At 38.9% G+C, this 21966-nt stretch overlaps 3 protein-coding genes across 6 annotated transcripts in view; 1 reads left to right on the top strand and 2 right to left on the bottom strand.

The window, feature by feature from the left end:
* LOC110828806 (uncharacterized) overlaps positions 1–21966 on the top strand; it is a 57136-nt gene that overhangs the window by 16321 nt on the left and 18849 nt on the right. Inside the window, exon 1 of one of the 4 annotated variants that reach the window (XM_022061846.2) lies at positions 152–384. The exons of 1 other annotated variant lie outside the window; for it this stretch is intronic. Coding sequence is in view for 2 of the 3 variants with exons in the window: in XM_022061844.2 (XP_021917536.2) it covers positions 10786–10865 (80 nt within the window). In the remaining variant the exon portion in view is untranslated. Of the gene's footprint in view, positions 1–151; positions 385–2637; positions 2842–10689; positions 10866–21966 lie in introns of those variants that run through there. 2 more of the 4 variants (XM_022061845.2, XM_022061844.2) reach the window with 2 other exon arrangements.
* Positions 1–21966, bottom strand: part of LOC110828809 (protein LLP homolog) — a 49460-nt gene that overhangs the window by 21005 nt on the left and 6489 nt on the right. The window lies entirely within an intron of this gene.
* The window catches only part of DopEcR (G-protein coupled receptor DopEcR), a 220011-nt gene that overhangs the window by 191567 nt on the left and 6478 nt on the right, over positions 1–21966 (bottom strand). The gene's annotated exons all lie outside the window — the stretch shown is intronic.

Here is a 21966-nt window from a genome sequence, read left to right as displayed (position 1 = left end):
TGTGGCCTTGGTCCTGTTTAGCTCTGATAACAGGGCCTCTGACATAATAACGTTATCGGGGACAGGGTGTTGACGATACTCGTTGGTGGGGGGGAGGTGTGGGGGCAGGGGAGAGCGAAGATAACTGCCTGGTGGAGCGTACAAAGCGTAATTGCGAAAAGGCTTGACATCCTACTATGGTTTCATTACAGCGTGGCCGACTGCATTTCAGGAATTTTCCTCCCTTCCTCCTCGAGCTTTTAAATTCCGGCATTTTGATAAAATGTAACCAACTGTGAAGTGACAGTCGAAAGCGAAACCAGAGCAAGCTAACACGTGTTGTTCGCCCCGCGCTCTGGTGTGGCCGTGTTCGTACAACCGCTGCAGAGATTTCGCTAACACTGAGTGAGTACGGAGCTGTCCTCCGACCGATCGGGGTCTTGAAGTGTCATCAGAGTTTAAACACTTCACCATGAAGGTTAAATATTTAGTGCAAACCGGAATATCCTTTTAAAACTATATGCCCGTTTTGCAGTTATTTTAGGTGTTGTGAAGCACGTCTCTGAAAACGCGTAATCTCAAAGTTTTGCGTCAACACGTATAGACTTTATATTTGCCTGTTTCATATGTTTCTTTGTGCGTTCAGATATTATTTCCCTAAACAGCGTTAACCAGTTGATCATTGTAATGGTGAAGTGTTGTGTTCACTTTGCGGTACGGACTGAATTAAATAATATTTAGGGGAGCTTTAGCTGTAAAGGTTCAAAAGGGTAGTGATAACTGTGTATACGACCGGATTTAATGTTCACAAATCGGCATGTCTCATACGTAGCCTCCTTTGGGGGTTTTATCTGTTCTCAAAATTAAGAATGAACATAAATGTTGTTCGTAACTCCGTTAACTAAAAGATTTTACAAAGGTAAGAGTAATGCAGTGTGATTTTATGGAGGATAATAAAATATTTTGATACAGTTTTTCAGTCAGTATAAAATTTGGGTTACATGCTAAACGACCAAGGTTCAATTCCGGGCAGGATAGAACTGTTCCCTTCTCTAGGGACCACTCAGAAATCTCGCAGATGGTTACGACTGATGAAGAACTGATAGAATTCGTGGGGTCGAAAGTGTTAACAGCTATTGTCAATTAAATACAGAAAGAAGAATATTTTTCAGTTTCTGTGGATTTTACATCAGATGTTAACTAACACATGCCGGTCAGTTAACATCTATTTTACGATACGTAAAGAATGCCGTCCCAAACGAGAGACTTGCAGTTTTCCCCCATTCACGGACATAACGCACATCATCATGTTGACGATGTTACGTCATTTTTAAAAGATAATTACATCTCATCAACGAAATGTAGAGGCCAGTCGGACGATAACGAGCGATTATGTCAGGCATTATTCAGGATTGCCAACCTGATTAAAAAAATATTTACATGTACCAAGTACAGGATATTCTGTAAATTTAACCGGTTTGCAGGCAATAGATTGCAGTTTAAATGTTAAAGTTTGATTTGATTTAATCCAAAAATCTCTAAACTTTCTTTTCGTCATCAACACATCGTTGGGAAATACTGGTTTCACATTTAGATTCCAACCTTAAAGCAATAAAACATTTATAAAAAAAAAACTAGTCGGTTTGCACATTTGATAACTGCTATAAATGTTGGTTACAAGGAGATTAAAAAGAGTTTGGATGTCTTATTAAATTATATAAACGAGACATCAGAAACATGAAATGAATTGGAAACAACATAACTTTTTTTGCAATGAAATATTGATCCGTATTAATAGTGCCATTTATTTTTATATTAGCAGTGCTTTTTAACTTGTCTCTCATAACCCTGCTACTCAAAAAGCTTAGCGCTTTTGGACTTTCTAGTGGTTATGTAAACTGGTTTTGTGGTTACGTAACCAACAGACAGTCTCAGGTTTCTTCAATTCTTTCATCGGCTTTCGTAGTGCTGTCTGGTGTCACACAGGAATCTATTTTGGGACCTCTGCTTATCAACATATTTATTGATGACTTATGTAATGCAATTAATCAATATTAGACAGCTTCTGTTCGCTGATGATATCAAAATCTTCGTATCATTAAATCTTCCGACTGCAATCAACTTCAAATTTAAATTAATTTTGTACACGGTTTGTTAAGTATTAGTAAAACCAGAGTAATTTCCTTCTCAAGAAAAACTACTGAATTGATCTACGATTATCTAATAGACTGCTAAATTCTAATTATATAGCATTTTAATTTGTATTCAAATAATGTATTTTAGCAGTATATTTTCAATCATTTAGTGTTAAAGACTTGAGGACTTTAAAAAAATTAAAAAAAATTAAAAACTATAGGGCTTTCATTCATTTCAATTTTGGTTATGTTTAGGGGTCTCTGGTTTTAAATTTATTTGGTTATGTTCTCATTTTTGTAAGGTTATAATACATAATGACACACTACTAAATTAAAAATACCCCATTTTAATATCACAGCTCAAACCAACATGAAACATTTTACTAAACAAAAATCTTAACACAACGCCGGCTAGCGACGTTTCAGCGAAGTGGTTGTTGATCTTTTGTTAACCGTCCCGACGCCGGCAGTGAGTCGACGTCATCCATCCCACTTCACCCCCACTAGAAGACGCCATGTCAACGAACCCCTGTAGTTAGTTCACGTCCCGAAAGCATCGTTGCTAGTGGTCGGTCGTAATGGTTGTTCAAAAAGGATCTCTCTCTTTTGATGCTGTGTGTGCGAGGGTGAAGATTCAGTCAACTCTGTGTTAGACCGAGAGTCGGTCGTAAATCAATAGCATTCCGTAGGGCAGAGGTGAAATGTCTTCCACACAAACACCCACCAGGTAAGGGATTCACGGACTAGGGTATGTAAATATGATCAGTGTTAATGATTAAGCATGTGGATTACAAGACGTGCGTTTGCTGAGTGCTACGTTATTTGATTTCTACCTGAAAATATTCTTGTGACATGAAAACATGGAGACTGGGCATGCGTACTACGTAGAGTTAACAGAAAATCGAAGTCGATTCCGCAGAGTTCAGAACCACGCACTACAGTGCCACTGTGTGACCAGAAAGGTCTTCGCTACGTAATTGCCTTTGTGTCATATTACCTGGCGTGTAATGAATATTATTCCAGCTAATATTAATACGTAAAAGGTACAAAAGATGTAGGGGTGAGGTTTAACGGAGGTGAGGACGATGTTCTTCTGGGTTTTGTCGCCGTGTGGAATCGCAGGCCATAGGTAGATGTCATAGTTTCGGCGGATAATACTGTTTCCATTTTCAGGGAACAAAACCAACGAGCAAACGAGATATGTGAGGAAATTTGGAGAATATAAATTATTAAAATTCTTGTTATTATTCAGTTCAGAATCTGCCATATTCTCAGAAATTATTGCCGAGTTGCAGTTAACTTATTTTAATTTTTAAACTAATATTACTTATAATGAGCTTAAAAATCTGTACTCCTCCCCCAATATTGTCAGGGTGATTAAGTCGAGGAGAATGAGATTGGCTGGGCATGTAGCGCGCATGGATGGGACAAGAGGTGTGCACCGAGTACTGGTTGGGAAGCCTGAGGGAAAGAGACCGCTGGGGAGACCTAGACGTAGATGGGAGGATAATCTCAGGCGGGATCTATGGGAGATAGGAGTTGAAGGAGACTGGATTTTGTTGGCCCAGGACAGGGTCCGGTGGAGGGCTTTGGTTAGTTCGGTGATGAACCTTCGGGTTCCGTAAGCCATCTGGTTGGTTGGGTCCACTATTTTGGAAGCCTGAGAGGAAGAGACCTCTGGGGAGACCTAGACGTAGATGGGAGGATAATCTCAGGCGGGATCTATGGGAGATAGGAGTTGAAGGAGACTGGATTTTGTTGGCCCAGGACAGGGTCCGGTGGAGGGCTTTGGTTAATTCGGTGATGAACCTTCGGGTTCGGTAAGCCATCCGGTTGGTTGGGTCCACTATTTGGGAAGCCTGAGGGGAAGAGACCTCTGGGGAGACCTAGACGTAGATGGGAGGATAATCTCAGGCAGGAGGAAGCCTGAGGGAAAGAAACCTCTGGGGAGACCTAGACGTAGATGGGAGGATAATCTCAGGCGGGATCTATGGGAGATAGGAGTTAAAGGAGACTGGATTTTGCTAGTCTGGTGGAGGGCTTTGGTTAATTCGGTGATGAACCTTCGGGTTCGGTAAGCCATCTAGTTAGTTAAACCAATATTACCTAAATGTGGTGACGGTACTGGTACCATATATCACAATTAATGAAATGATGTTTTCCGCACGCATGGGTCTCGCCATGGCTGGTCAGCGTATTGAATTGCCAAGGTTACCCACATTTAACAAGTCGAGGGAGTTTACTTTCATCGCGAAGCGGAAATCAGGCTAAGGCGAACTTGATAAGCCTGTTCACAGACTGCCTCTAATCCCAACATGTCCCTTGTTTAACCTTTCTAAACGTCCTGCCACTGATGTGTGAAATATACACGGTTCGATTCGTAAGTTACGGTGGGGTACGGATTTTACGACCGGAGTTCAATTCTGGGCGAGGCAGATTTTTTCTCTTCGCCAGAGCAGCGGCGAGACGCTGACCACTGACCTCTAACTCTTGTTTACACGTCTGCAAGGCGTAGTGCTTCGTGAAACATTCAGAGAAAATTTTGCCTCAGTTTCAATGAGATTTTTACTTCGATTTTCACAGATCGCGCCTACTGAAAAGCAGAACGAATTGTAACAACTGAACACCTCTTACATGTACCAGACGTCATTAAATGTTAACTAAATTACGAACTGAAACGTATCCATTCGTTTCAAGTCTACTCATTTTTGTCTTGGCAGGCCCCTGTTTCTGCGTAGTGTATCTAACCGCTTTAAGAGACGTGCATTTCAAAAGAGGGAACTTTCTTATCGTAAGGTTCTTTCGCGTAGGTAAATTTCTGTACAAATGAAGATAGAAAATGAAACCGAATGATGTTAAAACACTATAAATCAGCGTTTATCATCCTATGGTACGTGTACCACTGGTGGTACGCGAACTAAGTAAGGAAATCAAAAGATAATATTAATATAAATAAGTTTTCCATAAACGCAATTTGGTTAGTGGTATATTTAATGTGTTAAATTAGAATTAGTTGTACGCCAGCGAAAAAGAGAGAACACCCCCTGGTCTAAATCATCTACTGAGGTTATGTAGTCCCAATGATTCCTGTTCTGTGTAGCACCTGCTTCTCCTTGCTGATGCCTTCTTCAATCCTTGAAAAAAAAAACCCACCCCGGTTCGCTGTCATGTCAACGTGGAAACATCGCCGTAAATTTCAGCTGTTGCCAATTTAAATAGTATAGCGCCTTAGCGACTAATCCCAGATAAATGAAATTCCAGTACTTGATTCTGGAAAACACGTGACCTGCAACAATTTTTCGTTTTAAATATTTCTTTCCCGTATTTTGCCAAATAACACAATTCTCTTATGGCCTCTATGGACTCGTGGGACACTCTGTATACTGCAACTCAATACTGAACATACAAATTACCGCGAGTGTGATAAGAAGGTCCTTTCTTACAAGCCCAAATGAAGAGAACGGGATTCAGTGTCGAAATAACTGAACTTATTGCCTGCTGTAACAATCACGATTGTCTAACACGGCGTGGACGGTGTTACAAGGGCAGGGAGATAAGATCTGATCTGCCCGAAAGCAAGGAACAGCTTTCGGTGCATGCCTCTCAATTGAATTTGGTTAGGTCTGTAGTTGTGAACGAAGATTGAAGCAGACTGGTAATACCGCGGACTCTCAATCCGAATGTAGCTGAATCGAATATCAGCTGAGATACGGAATTCTTATTGGTTTTCCTTAGTTGCGCGTATGAATGTCAAAATGGTATCCTGAAAAAAAAAACTGCTGCCGACTCCTTCGAAATCCCTACATAGTCATCATTCGTGATCGTCTGCCCACCTCGATCATTGCCACACAACTTACACAGTTGAAATAACGTCGTTACATAACCAAAGTTTCAACAAAATTACTCATAAGGTTCAAAACACTGCCGTCATACGAAGACAAATTACTTTTTATCGCCAGTGGTTACACAGATGGAATCAGGTTGTAAAATGAATCTGTGTGATGATGAATTGGAAGGTATGTGGAAGATTGCGGTCCAAATCTGCACGCCGGCATTCGCCGGATCTCTTACCCAGGCTTGGATTTCGAACGCAGTATGAGGAAAATTCTTTCGTGAATTACACTGACTAGTTAAACAGTTCAAAGGCTTATCTAGTATTAACAAACGCTTTAGAATGCAAACACTCGACAATTACCACAATTAGAACCATTCATATTTCTCAGCGAGAAAAATTAACCAGTGATGCCAGTCAAAGTTTGAACAACAAGCAGTTTCGATTGCATTGCACCAGAAAGAGTTGAAGGTCAGAGGTCACTTGAGGAATTAAAATTATACGCGTGTAGGAAGATAATACCAGAATCACAGCAGGAGAAATCATAGTTAAGCAACAAAATACACAACAGATCGTGGATTTCGTAGAAAATTCGTTCTTCGAATGCCCCACTAAGAATCTAATTCCAGATGCGGACATTGGGGCGAGATGAGATCGTAGGAGGCCAGTGGACGTTGACTTGGAAGGATGGTGACATTGATATCAGAGTGAATCTTACAAGATGCTGTGAACAGGATTGGTGTGCTTCGGGGTAGTGTCTGATACTAGGCCCCAGGATCTTGTAAACGTTTTGAATTCACAAAAGATGGGAATTTGTTTACTATCTGAGGGACTATTTGTTTCTCAAAGACGATTTTTTCAATGGAATTGGTCCGATAATCGTGTGATACTATTTTAATTATTCAATTCCACGGATTATCCGAATTTGGCCTGCTCTGAATTTCCTCGTGATTAGGATTTTGGGTTCACACAGCGTCGTGTGGTCTCATGGAGGTTTCAGATTTATTCATGGAGGTAGCAAGGACCTGTGAAACGTCCGTAAACCTCTGTCAGACAGCCATCTTCATACTCGCCGCGGTAAAATCCTACAATATTAAAATGGATCTTAGTTAAACATTGTTTAGGATATGGATTCGATTCATCTCGCTCAAGATAAAGCGACGTGGTGGGATTTTATGAACATGGTAAAGAATCAGAGGTTTCCATACACAACAGGGAAATTCTTCACTGATAGAACAACTGTTAGTTTCTCAAGAAGATTCTGCTCCAAGGAGTTTGTTAGTTCGTTAGTTAAAGCCATTGTGATTACATATTTTTTTTATCTGTGATGAAATGAACAGCTTTATTAGGCTCTGATGATTGGTAAGAGATGTCGCCAATCCCCAAACCACTATTTCCCATGATGCCTTATTCTTGTCAACCGCGGTATTTTTCAGGCTCGTAAATTTGGCGAGGGATTCCTAAAAAAAATATGGGGGAAGAATGGCCACTCTGTACCCCTATTAGCACGCCCCCCGAACTAGAAACCGCCATTAGAATGTGAATCACGTGGAATCAGCACTAGATAAATGTAACCAAGGTGATTCACGTAGAGGAAGGTTACGTGAACGCGTATATGAAATGGAGACGTGGTACATCGATACATGACGCCGATGCATACCAACGAGTAATGTGACCGGACCACTTCTTAAAAATAGACCCTGACCAGCCAACATATTATTTTACGTAACACGTGATCTTTGCACAGCATAAATTCAAAGCAAGAGCCGTACGAATGTATCACTGAAAACACTTGTTGGATTTTTATTAAATTTTGCTATTAGCTTTAGGTCGACACTAAATTTTTTTTCCTGGGGAAACTCAATTTTTAATCTTTGTCAGTGTTTAAAAAAGGCCCGCGAGTGTAAAAATCTATCTTTTATCTTACGAGATGTTTCAGAACACTTGGATGTCAGAGGGCGTAAGTAACAAAGTGGGAAATATTATAATGACGAGTCTCACAATCAATAATCGATCATTAAAGCAATCGATTCGAGAAATACAAGATGGACGCCTGGACTGTCGAATGAAATAACAGTAATTCAGACGTTTCGTACATGTTTTCTCCCCTGGGCAGTGTGGACGGAATTAAGATACGTACGATGTCGGAACGTTCGAACTTTGGTATCGCGGGTTCGAATTTATCTCAGGGGCACGGATGTCCGCGTTTCTCCTACTTGTTTTTGCGTTGTCCTGTGCAAGGTATATATACCTTGCGATGTATCGATCAGGCATCTTACCAAATGCCCAAGAGATCAGGACTTTCGTAATTAATGTGAAGAGACCAGAATGTCCCATTCACGACAGCTGATAAAAAAAAAATATGCCAAAGATGGTAATCATTATAGAATTAAATAATGATCGAGAGTTATTGCATTACTTTTCTTTGCAGTACAATAGTTTGTTTGTAATCATAATGAACAATGACACGGTCTGAACATGCCCTTGGTGTGACGCACCGAGTTTCGTTGCGAATTAACTTGTTGTTTTATTGTTTTATTTTTGATTCCGTCATCAGGGCGATGAGGCAACAAATACGTCTCAAATGTTGCTAGACTTCTACAAAATTACACGGTGCTACAGCCCAAAAGACAGCCATCTTCAACCACCGCCGTCAGAACCTCAAATCCCACTTGTTTTATTCGTACGGAACTTTCTACGGACGTATTATGAAGTTTTTATGAGGAGAATGAGATGACCGGGGCATTTAGCATGCATGGTAAAGATGAGAAATGTGTATAGAAATTTGGCTGAAAAGTTTGAATCGAAAAGAGCACTTGAAATGGAAGATAATATTAAAATGGATCAGAAGGAAGTATGGTTGAAGGGTACGGACTGCGCCAAGAAACGGTCCATTTGTGGGATCTCGTGAACACTAAAATGAACTCTCAGTTTCAACAAGGAGTGGGGAACTTCTCGAAAGGGCCTCTGGTCCATGAATTTAGTTCTAAATCAAATTTAAACTCGGTAAGAACTGAAAGCTAAGAACTGAGATGCCTCTGTTAGAGTCGCAACTGCAACATGCAGCCATCTTTAATAACACGGAGGATTGAAGGAAGCTATTTAGTGTTCAAATGAATAATTTAAATATATATTTAAATCTTGTCCGTCTAATCACAATAAAGTCTTATTAAATATTAAAATATTACAATAATTAACATTTAAAATAATATTTCGATAAAGAACATCATTTAATATTTTAAATATTTTAAATGTTAATTATTGTAATATTTTAATATTTAATAAGAATTTATTGTGATTAGACGGACAAGATTTAAATATATATTTATTATATCACAATATGACGCAACTTTACCATCTCATGAATAATTTAAGAAAGGGAACACATCCTAGCGAGAAGGCCTCATGTCATGAGCACAAAGTGTACAACATAAATGCATCTCCTCTCTGCCAGCGTTTCATGTCTGAAACTAATAAAGGGATTTCGATGAAATTTGGTATTGACGGGTTACGCTCAAAGTTTGGATGCTTCAGTTTTGGTTCACATCGATCGAGTTTTGCATCCAATTTACACGGATCTTTAATCGATTTTTATCGAACATCGTACAAAGAAAAACAAAGCCTACACAGCGTGTGACGCAAGCCCCTAGAGAATAAAATGTATCGTTCGGTTACACACATTTAAAAATATTTAACGATGTAGGAAGGAGAATTTATTTCCGTAGTGTTGGATAACTGGAGATTTAATAAATAAAATAAAGCTGTCCCGCTGCGCTCCATGTACGCGCTTAGGGGAGAGACCGTATAGCTCCTAATAATTCTCAACCTTGACACTAGATGGGGGTAAGAGGCCAGCGTCACGCCTTAGCCAGATATCCGTTAATATTATTGCAAGTTTCGTTAATATTTTTTAACTGGTTAATTAATTTTGCCTAAAATTTTATATGATATAACTCGGCTCTAAAATAGCTGTAATACACTTCATGTGCTATGATTAACATTTAAATATTTAAAACCCATCGAAGATTCTACTCAGAACGAAATGAAAATGGAATATGTTTTCCTGACGAAATGTAGTTCGTACATGAATATTTGGTGACGAACGAGCCAGAATACATATTAGCTAATTCGTGAAATACGTTTCCGCACTACTTTTTGTGATTTATTCATCAGGCTTCCCCATAAATGAAACCTGGACAAGGTACAAGGTGTGTAAAAAGTGTTAAGTGAACTGAGATCCTGCATTTATTTATTTATTTCTAATTTTTCACAAGTATTCTCAAAAAACGTAGCAATTATAACCAGGGGTACAGAAGTATCGAGACCTATTTGCACTTCAATAAATTCGTCACGCTCTTTCATGCTTTGTTGGAATAAACGAAAGTTGTTTCAAACCAGGAAGATTTCTATTTTTCTCGTCATTGTTCAGTAGACATGCATTTTTTTGTGTGTGTTCTGTTCACAGCGGTGATTGTATTGTGATCTTCTGGGTGACGTCGCCATGTAGTCTATGTGACTACGAAAGTTTTGCAGAAACATTGTACCTGAAGATGGAAGCGGTAAATTCCTCCGAAGCATCACACGCGCGTCATAATCCAGAGAATCAAATTGAAAGCCACTCGTAGGCTTCTGTAATGTTTGAACCACGGCATTAGACCTTGAAATTTACAATAATAATGCGCGTGTTGTGTTCGTATTGCCATTTCTTAAGGCTGGATAGTATCTCTAGTTGCTGTGTTGTGTCAGATCGCCAGTGATAGTGGCAGCACTTGCGACCTCCGCCTTCACCTGGAACACCGCAGGTTGTATCAGTCTTGTACGTGCAGTGTTATAAGCGCCATGAACGGTAGAGTGCGGTCCACGGATACAAATCGATATCACAATCCTCCGTCGAAATGTACCAGCTTAGCTTCAAGATGGTAAGCAAACGTAGCATCTCTAATTTTCATCACGTTCGTGACTTTATACTTTTCGAAATTTCGATTTTCGATTTTGATATATCGATAGTTATCTCGATAAGGCAGTAAACGATTATAATCTCAAGGGGTTCCACGTGACTACAGTGTTAATTTTTGTCATAGTCGTAATGGGAAAGTCATTTTCATGATTTCGGTGTAATATTAAACATTGTCACGTGAATACTACAATCATGACGACATCTTCAAGATTTTTTTTTAAAAAAATACAACGTTAATCGTTTCGACTTCGTGATTTTTATGTGAATATCACTTATCTGATTTAGATATCTTCAGATTTTTCATGTTTTGTTAATTGTTTCGATATAATCTTATAATTTTTATTTAATTTTAATATCGTCTTTAGGATTTACGAGTGAATTCTATGTCGATGTCTGAATCATAAGCATTGAAACATAATGTATGTGGTAGAAACATGGATTCAGCATGAAATATGAATTAAAAGAAGGAAAATAGTAATAATTTTCGTGCATTAAGTGAACAAAACTTTGTGTGTCGTAATTCATCTGTGACATCACCGAAAGGCTTTCACTTGAATCTGGTGTTGATTGTTGTGTTATTGGATATGATGACGTGTAGCCTTGCGCATGATTACCAACTTACACGGTGCAAAAATTCAAGCAGACAACAATCCATATTTTTATAACCGCGAAAACCATAGATTTCATAGCCTAAATGTCGGGAAAATTTAATAATTTACATGAAGTTCAAACGTAAATTCTTCGTTCCCACTTTATCTTATCGTGAACAAGAATTTCGCATTTTTATTTTACATGTTGCGAGTATTTAACGATGTACAAGGATTCAACTATTCAGACGGGAACTTGCGAACGATTGTACTGCTAATTTATATTAAACGGTATGTGAATTTAAGGATCTAATTGGCTTTCTGACTACCATCGGAGCCAAGACGAAGAATTGAATTGATTATTGACACGTATTCCAAAAGAGTATTCATAATTTACATACGCGGTGCTTTGTATTCTATATACACCTCATTTGTCTCGATATCCGTTTGTTGCATTTAAAGTGTTTCTTGTCACAAAGCTAAAATTTACGAAGTCAGGTTAAAGTGACATAAGTCAAATTCTTTTAATGTTGTATACGAATAAGGTTTGTCCTTCCGTGCAACTCTTGACTTGTAAATCTCGTTTTTGGACGCATTCGCAGCCAAACGTTTGAAACAAAATGCTTATATTAGTTCGTTCTGTCTATTTACATGTAAGAGCTCGAGAAACGGACGAATTTTCGCAAAATTTGGTATATGGAAGATATATTATAATTTTTGTCCACATTCGAAATTTCGGTTGAACTCTGACAACAATAATGGACACTTCTGCATAAACAAATGGTGCGCGGTAGTATCTTGGTGGGGGGATCCTGTGTGGGGAATCCCCACGAACGTGTAAAAATTTTTGCTCGAAGTGTACACTTCTTAACTTGTTAGAATTATAGTAGCATTCGCCAAGCATCGACAAATCGTGACGTATCTAGTATCTGGGATGAGATTCGAACAAGGTGAGCTACGCAGAATTTTGACGGGGAAACACTTCGGGAACAGCCTCTTTGAAGACGAAGAAGGAAGTATTTAAGACAGATGTTAATGAGGTGAGTTTTGGGGGTTGGAAATGGGGGGGGGGGGAAATGACCTAGGATCGCGGCCAGTGGCGGGATTTGGTATTGGCGGCTTTGAAATGAAGGGTTTACGATAGTAAGACTTGTTCCATACAAGAAATCTAACCGAAACTGAAATACCTGCTCGTAACAACGCATTCTGAATATATTATTAACTCGATGTTGGTTTAAATGTAGAATAATATATGCGTAACACAGATATTCAAGCCAAAACTCGTCACAATAACATTTATAAATTCAGTTCATGCCTTTAAAAAACGTCTCCATTACAAATTCCAACTGGTTTATACTTTTTAAGGAAAATAATGAGAATCGTATGAAATCGATAATTAAACTATGTGGGTAAATATTTAATTAACAAAAACTAAACGGCATATAGGTATAGAACTTGCAGTATTTGAAGGAAAAATTTAAAAGTGTATTGTAGAATGCACGAGAAGTGACGTGATTTACGGCTGTATCTTTACGAAGTGAATTTGGATTTCAGTAACACTTTGAATTCTGTGTTACGTCCAACAATGTAATTTTAGTGTTAAAAATTTAAAAGCGTTCCATATAGAAATGCTTTTCATCATAGTCCATTGTTGAAGGAACGCTGGACTTCGTCTTTACAGATGTAAAAAAATGTAAAATGTTCACGATGAATCCAAACTGTCAAACAATGAATGGGTTTGAAATATCGCAATCAGTGCCATTATTTAAGGTTATAATCGGCTTTACAAGTCTTTAGAATGAATTAATAATGATTATGTAGTCCTGCCTCGACTTGATTCTGTGAGTTGAGGCCAGAATTTCCATTCAGTTCTTTCACTGCTCACTGGGATTAGCGATAATCTTGGCTCCACCCTCGTTATCTCTCTTTACGAGGTGATAAAAATGGTACTAGGTATTGTACTAATTTAATGACTAGAGCCGTAATGGCGTGGTAGTTATAATCTACACTTTTCTTTCGATTTGACGTCGATAAATGTTGAACATTCGAAATTTGGTACTAGTACGAAGACAGATCATAACAATGAATTGTTTACGTGTGAAGGGTTGCCAACATGGAGACAGCGGAAGTTTTGAGATTGTATTTAACAATGAAACTTTACGTAAACTTGAATCAACAATTTGAAAATGATTAATTTAAATGTATTTATAGGCTTGACATATATATATATAAACTGACTTTCGATCACAGCTAGTGGATAGTAGGTTATATCCAGAACTTTTTGTTAGAATTGAAACCTAATAAAGTTACGGAATACGTGAAGATTTACAACGCACACAATGTACATAAGTTTCTAGTAACTGTTAGAAACCACAACTTTTTGTTATAACAATAAAGATATAAAATTAATGTGGGCCTACATTTATAAACCATCAATAAGCAATACTGCATTTTGTCAGAGCTGTGGATTACAAAATCTAAGGTAAAATAAATCATTCATCACACCATTTGTGACGAGCATTGGATGCAAATTCTTCAGAATGTTCCAAGCCCACTGATTTATAAATAACTCTACAGATATTGAACAAAATGCCAAAGAGCTAGTTTTCCTCCGGGGGCTTCCCTGGTTTCTCCGTGGCATCCCAACAATTACTCCACTCACACACAGGAGAAGGCAATGGCAAACCACTTCTGGATCATCTGCCAAGAACGTATATGAACAGGTCCCAGTCCGAGAAAAGGATGGAAGGATCCTGTTCATATGGACCTGTCGTCAGACAGAACACTAAATAATAATAAGATGAGGTGGTCTAGCGGTTAGAACGCTGGCCTTGTAATCCTGGGGTCTCGGGTTCGATTCCCGGCGGTGCCCGAATTTATAACTTGTGTTGGGCAAGGCCGTGGTCTAGGCAACACGGAGTTTTCCTCCGTGGCATCCCAACAATTACTCCATTCACACACAGAAGAAGGCAATGGCAAACCACTTCTGGATCATCTGCCAAGAACGTATATGAACAGGTCCCAGTCCGAGAAAAGGATGGAAGGATCCTGTTCATATGGACCTGTCCTCAGACAAAACACTAAATAAAATAATAAATAAAATCTAAAGCAACAGTGGGTTGTAATTTTTGGACTTATGTCATTTATGCTGGCACAGTATTTCGACTGCCTTGACTAAAACAGAATATCTTCAGGAACGATGTAGACCTCTAATTGATATTCTGGCCCCATGTTTTCGAGCGTTTCCATCTGCGTAAGCAAGGTCGCACACCCTCGATGAATGAGGTCGATCCTCCGTTCAGTTGTTGGTGTGAGTGACCACTTGACTTATGAAAGCATTTTGCATTCGCGAACATTACTTCCCATCGAAATTACTTGCTGATCGTGAAATATTTAGCAATACGTGACCCTGACAAGGGAGCGCCGGATAAGACACGTACACCGGCTGGTAACTAAATTTCGGGATTTGGCAAGAATTAAAATGTTACTCGTTTTGGGTGTTAAGGTGTTATGTGTTACCGAGTTTCATTGTTTCCGACTTGTTCCACTCGAGTGGTTACACAAACAGTCAAAACAGTCGAATGTCGTAGTGCTGATAACCCAAACAATCCATTGTTTTACGTTCTAGGTATAACTGATGGATGACAATGGACTGACATCTGATACGAACACGTGCGTTGTTTATGTGGGTCAATACAGACCCGTACACTGAATAGCAATGATGTGGGAGGTCTCGTTTGTTATCACTTATGACCTTTCAGATACTTTTAGCTGCTTCTGAAACAATCACGTGGCCATGCGGACGTAGTAAGCCTGGTAGCAGCGTGAACAGGTGAAGTTCTATCGTCTGAAAACAAGTTCTTGTGTTTTTGTCGTGTGTTGATAAGAAAGTTACGTTAGTTGTGCATTAGAGACGCTTTGAATATCCGTCTTACGTAATTTAAATGACGTGCAGTGTTTATTTGCCTTTTTACATGCAATTTCGTCGACCTTGGATTCTCGTCACGAATTTAATTTGCAGAAAAAGAAATATGTGCCTTTAAAGACACGATGCGAAGTGTGGACCCTATTACTATCACTGATTTTATTTATTTATTAATTTAGTGTTCTGTCTGACGACAGGTCCATATGAACAGGATCCTTCCATCCTTTTCTCGGACTGGGACCTGTTCATATACGTTCTTGGAAGATGATCCAGAAGTGGTTTGCCATTGCCTTCTTCTGTGTGTGAATGGAGTAATTGTTGGGATGCCACGGAGGAAAACTCCGTGTTGCCTAGACCACGGCCTTGCCCAACACAAGTTATAAATTCGAACCCGAGACCCCACGATTACAAGGCCAGCGTTCTAACCGCTAGACCACCTCATCTTATTATTATTTAGTGTTCTGTCTGACGACAGGTCCATATGAACAGGATCCTTCCATCCTTTCCTCGGACTGGGACCTGTTCATATAAGTTCTTGGCAGATGATCCAGAAGTGGTTTGCCATTGCCTTCTTCTGTGTGTGAATGGAGTAATTGTTGGGATGCCACGGAGGAAAACTCCGTGTTGCCTAGACCACGGCCTTGCCCAACACAAGTTATAAATTCGAACCCGAGACCCCACGATTACAAGGCCAGCGTTCTAACCGCTAGACCACCTCATCTTATTATTATTTAGTGTTCTGTCTGACGACAGGTCCATATGAACAGGATCCTTCCATCCTTTCCTCGGACTGGGACCTGTTCATATAAGTTCTTGGCAGATGATCCAGAAGTGGTTTGCCATTGCCTTCTTCTGTGTGTGAATGGAGTAATTGTTGGGATGCCACGGAGGAAAACTCCGTGTTGCCTAGACCACGGCCTTGCCCAACACAAGTTATAAATTCGAACCCGAGACCCCACGATTACAAGGCCAGCGTTCTAACCGCTAGACCACCTCATCTTATTATTATTTAGTGTTCTGTCTGACGACAGGTCCATATGAACAGGATCCTTCCATCCTTTTCTCGGACTGGGACCTGTTCATATACGTTCTTGGCAGATGATCCAGAAGTGGTTTGCCATTGCCTTCTTCTGTGTGTGAATGGAGTAATTGTTGGGATGCCACGGAGGAAAACTCCGTGTTGCCTAGACCACGGCCTTGCCCAACACAAGTTATAAATTCGGGCACCGCCGGGAATCGAACCCGAGACCCCAGGATTACAAGGCCAGCGTTCTAACCGCTAGACCACCGTGGCGGTCAAACAACGTACATACTATAAACACTGGGCCAAAAGTCTTTGTACGAAATAAATGTTGAATATAAAATGAACCGAGAATGATACAAACACTTTAATTGTATTATTAGAAATGTCTTATTTTCAAGAAATGAAGATACTTTAAAGTTGATCCTAAAATTGACTACGGATACAGCAAGTCAGTGATATCTGAACTTTCCAGGAACTCTTATCACGTAATTTATAACGGGTGTGTACAAAAGTAAACGTGAGATTGTTTAAAAAGAATCCGGAGTATAAAACACGCAATAATTTAAGCATCTGTTGTTTCTCATCGTGTTTATTTAATATCTGCGAAACTATTCGAACGCCATTTAAAACAAATGCCGTGCGTGACTCGTACGAGAGAGGATTCAATGCAGGGATTTTTATTTGCTGTAAAATGGCAAGATTCCACAACCACGTTCCTCGCTGTTCCTGGTACCACCGTGGATGGATTGGTACTGAAAACGTGTACACAGTTCGATACCAGGACATTATGGTACCACGGTGACCTTCGGCGTTTCCTGGAGATCACTTACGTAAGATAATTCAACCGAGGAAAACCTTGGGCTATTGTTTTTATTCCCTTGAATGATCTTGACGTCGAAATGATTATTTTGACACACATCGGTAGGCCTGTAGGTACGAGCACTCATTGGACGTACTCTGGACCTCCAACCCTTCCTATAAATACCACGAAATTGCAAATTTATTTTAAACATTTAAAATTTGGCGAGATTTCATGTTACGCAGTGTAGCCTGTTAAAATTGACTGACGTTTCGCAGGTGCTTACTGCCTCCATCATCAGGGCGAGGAATCATCTTAATTCAGATTTGATTAGTTACGTGTTTAGAGAATAAACTTATTTTCAGACATGAAGTAATAGTTTAAACGTAGAATCCAGTTGCCTTGTAAAAATGCAAGCGAAATATCACGGATGTTCTTCTTTTCCGCTCAGTCGTCGTCTTATTGTCAACGTTACGTCAGCTACGAACAACTGAAGGTCGTATGGCGCATTTCTGAATAGGTCACTCGATACAATAACCAACAGAGAGGACAATTCCGTTCCGTACGGAAGGAAATACGCATCGAAGCGACGTTTTACTCTATCTGGATGAAACGAAATTTAAAAAAATTAATTTAGAAAATCTGTTGTAAAATTCAGAACGTTTAAAAACGAACAGAATCAACAATTATGTATTATTTAACGTATTAAAATAAATAAATTGTTGCTACAATCTGTTGGAATCCTTTTTTAAATACGTGGGCGGTTTATACTGTATTAAATTTTACTTAAAATAATTTCTATTACAAGTAAATCTTTAGAAATTTAAATACTATTGTCTGTTGTGTTTAAGTGCTTTTAATTTTTTTTTCCCGGATTTTCCGTGTTTCGATTATCCGGGAAAATAAATTTCCCAATGACAATCGGGAGTCTACTGCATTCTACTTATAAGAATTATTTTAAGATCACCTTAAATTTGTGAATTCGGATGAGAAGTTGGGCCTTTCAATATCGAAATTATATTTGACGAACAATTTAAAGGCACTATTAACGAGGACGAACTTGAAGCTCGAATGGACTTTTGAACTTCCTATCGGATGTACGAGATTGAAATCTTAACTGGCTTGAGAAATACAAACGAGATAAAAACACGAATTTTTAAAAGTGTCCAGTCATAGGTTTATATTCTGTGTGTTCGAAAAATGTTTAAAGTTGAAATCGTGCAGACAGTTTTACGTTTTTGAACACCAAAACAATGAAATGCGTGTGCAACAGTGGAATATGAGCCAATTATATGAGTGTTCTCTGATACAGAATTTTCCATTATACAACATTTTTTATTTTTTGTGTGTTAAGAACTTGAAAAAAAACAGCTTTCCAACGGATGTCCGCCATCTTGTCGAACACATAAAAGCACTTCCTGTGTCCCGATAATTGTTACCAGTCGGTCTGTTGTCTTGTTCGCTACTATCTTGTCAAGATAAGTATTGCTTAATGCTTCACTAACAGCAGGCAAACGATTTCGAAGACTTTTCGAGAATGAACACGCGTTCTGCTCGTGAATACGCCATGTTCGTAGCGAAAGTGACCTTCATTGGTGTTTTACTGAACACGTTGGGTTTGTCTATTACATGGGGATGGACAATGTTCTAATTTAATTTTTTAACAGAAGTACGTGATCAGTTTAGGGTCGCGTTTTAAATGATAACTACATTTTTCCTACAGTCCATGCGTTTTCAACGAGGGAACGAGACAGAACACTAGGCCAAGGCTGTATATATTTAAAAAACAGCAGCTAATTAACTTGTATAAAATGTTGCATAGTTCAAGTGCATTGCAACTATGGAAGATGAGGGTTTGAAGTTGATTCAGGTGGTTGAATATAGAGGCCGTTGGAAAGTTTGTTTGAACACGGAAATTAGAATTGGGTTAAATTCGGAAATTTATTTACAGACTTACGAACTGTCAGCGTTTGAAGACGACCTCTGTTCTATGGAATGTGTTATCAGTTAATTAATTAGTTGTTACTGTCAAATCATCTATATTTACGTACCTTATCGATTTACTGTTAAACCTTTTACAGGTGATATCCAACTCAAATGTTCGAGGTGTCAGCGTTTTCCCCACATGATTTGATAAACTGTTTAATAATCACTTTTCCTACTGGAACATTATCTGTTTACGACATGTGGGATAAAGATTGTGATATACCTTAATATTATCGTTTGAAACACTGAGTTTTATCTTATTTACGTGCGAAAATCCTTTCGTTAATCCTCCAGGATTTTGATAGTATGACAGTACGGTAGTCTGGATTACGTATAACAGCTCTACTTTATGGTTGTAAATTTGGAACACCGTCTTCTGTGTTAGTAAATACAATTCGGATTTCGACCGTAAAAATGTGCCAGCTATTGTGAATTTCAGTGCTACTGTTATATATCGGAAACGTTACAGATCTCCTGTTGTTTCTCAGAAGGACCCCCCCCCCCCCACAGTTCTTCATGTGTAATGACCTGGTTCATGAAAGCCACGGTTCAAATAAGAATGTCGCTGTCCATAAATGCAGAACATTGGTACTTCACGGCAAGCTGTTATTTTACTCTGTCGGACACATTTTGCAGACATGAAACTGTATTATCCCAGCGAAAATTTCAGTCTACGATTTCACTTGTTCCCTCATTCAAATCCTTAAAAAAAAATAATTGTGTTTTAGTTCTGACTGAATTCGTACGGGACCTGCTTATACAGATTCTCGGTTACCAACGAGATTTTTGCAAATTTTATACGTACACACATATTAGCAATATTATTAGAACACTGTAGAGCTCAAAATCTTTATATTTCATAAGCACGTGAAGTGAAATGTGGAAAAATACGTGTTACGTTCGACATTTTAAAACTCCTATATAAATCGAGAGGCAGCATTGTCTTAAAACTTCATTGTCTATTATGGAATGCATAAAACATTTGTAAAATAAATTTCATCTGTGATAGGTGAGATCTATCGGGATATTACTCTTATAAAAATGGTTCAAATCAGATAAATAACATCGCTGTTTGTCGGAAGTTATGGAACGTACCCACGGAATTTTTAACTAAGAATGAAGCTAGGAAACATTAGCAGTTGGGAAGACGTCGAAATATGAACTTAACTTAAACTCCAGTTTTCAGTTAACTTGATTAACGTGATGTTTTTATAAACACCAGACTCGTCTATTCAGATGCAGTTTTTCCGAAAGTTACTTTTGCATTAACATCAAAATCACGGTATTAATAGTTTAAATGTAAACCCGTTTACGTTGAACCACGTTTACTGGACAGCCAGGAACCGATTCACTGTTTACTAGACATTTAAAATTTTAAAACATTTTACAATCTTCTATGTCAGGTTAAGGCAATAACAAGGATTAAGGATGTTGAGGAGAATGTTTAGATTTGAGAGGAATTAAGTGACATGAGGTTGGCAAAACTGCATGACTGGAACTCTGTTACTTGTATACCCTTCACAGATTATTATTAGGATGATCGAACCAAGGAGTATGAGAATCACGAAACATACGTGGGGAAAATGAGAACCGATTTCAAAATGTCTGTTGTAAATTCTGAATAAGGGAGGACAGAATTTAAAACATCTTAAAAAAGACGGTCGCAGGGTGTGGACTGATTTATCCGCACCAGCACAGGGGACGATGGCGGGCTCTTGTTAACACGGTAATGAACCTTAAGGTTCTTTTAAAGTATAGGAGTTTATTGAATAGGTTAACAACTATCAGCTTCTCAAGGAGTCTTTTACATTGAGTTAGTATGTTAGTTTGTACAGCCCGCATTGACACATGAATGAAAGACGAAGGCGATGAACTGGCTTCAGTGAATTAATTCCCTCATCACTCCAATTAGCAACCGAGAGGTAAGGATGAAGTTTCCTCTGTGCCCAGGCAGAATGTATGAGGGGCGTATTTCGAGACACATCATTAACGTCAGAAGTAGACACAGATGAGGTCAGCTTCACGTTTAGACCGATTTATCCAAGGTGTCAGCTGGGTCCGGAAGCAATTTTGACACTGTGATGAGGAGAAAACTAAACCACTAGACCAAGAATCAATAACATTATAGCAGAAGACGCAAGACGGAAAACGGAAAGTGAATGAGTAGGCGCGCGTTGACTCTGCACAGATTTTAATCTGCTCCAACGGGTTAGTTACAATATCACGTAACCCAAGAGTGCACAAGGTTAAGAGAAACCACCCAGGGAGCGACTTCAAAACCCTAGATACTTGACTATAAAATCAAACTGCATATTTTCTACCCAAAACTCTCATCTTAGGTGACGATGGTGTCAGGAAAATTAGGTGCCAAGATTAGAAATGACTAGTAGGCTACTCTAGCAGTTTGTAGCTCTGAACAAACTCAGCGAAGAATGAGAAATGTATGGTTAGTTCGTTGTCCAGCCTAAGAAAGAAGCAGCTAGTGGTTAAAACTCATGAGATGATAGGTCTAAACAAACTTTTAGAACCACCGGTAAACGTAAACAACATTTGAATTCGAAATTTCGAGGCCCACCTACTGACAAACACTACTGTCGTCTGTGCATCCATATTTATAAACAATTTTGTGGCTATTTTCGTAGTGGCTGGTAAACACCGTGTCCAGGGTAATTCTTTGTCTAGAACCAGGTTTGTTTTTTTAAGAGACGAAGTCACGTGACCAAGACATGAAAAATATCTTCA

Source organism: Zootermopsis nevadensis, unplaced genomic scaffold, assembly GCF_977971745.1.
Source record: "Zootermopsis nevadensis isolate Lab colony 2312 unplaced genomic scaffold, Znev_1.0 Znev_ptg000011l, whole genome shotgun sequence".
Classification (NCBI taxonomy): Eukaryota; Metazoa; Arthropoda; class Insecta; order Blattodea; family Termopsidae; genus Zootermopsis; species Zootermopsis nevadensis.
The sequence above is the reverse complement of the archived record's forward strand: the minus strand, read 5'-3'. Positions and strand labels throughout refer to the sequence as shown.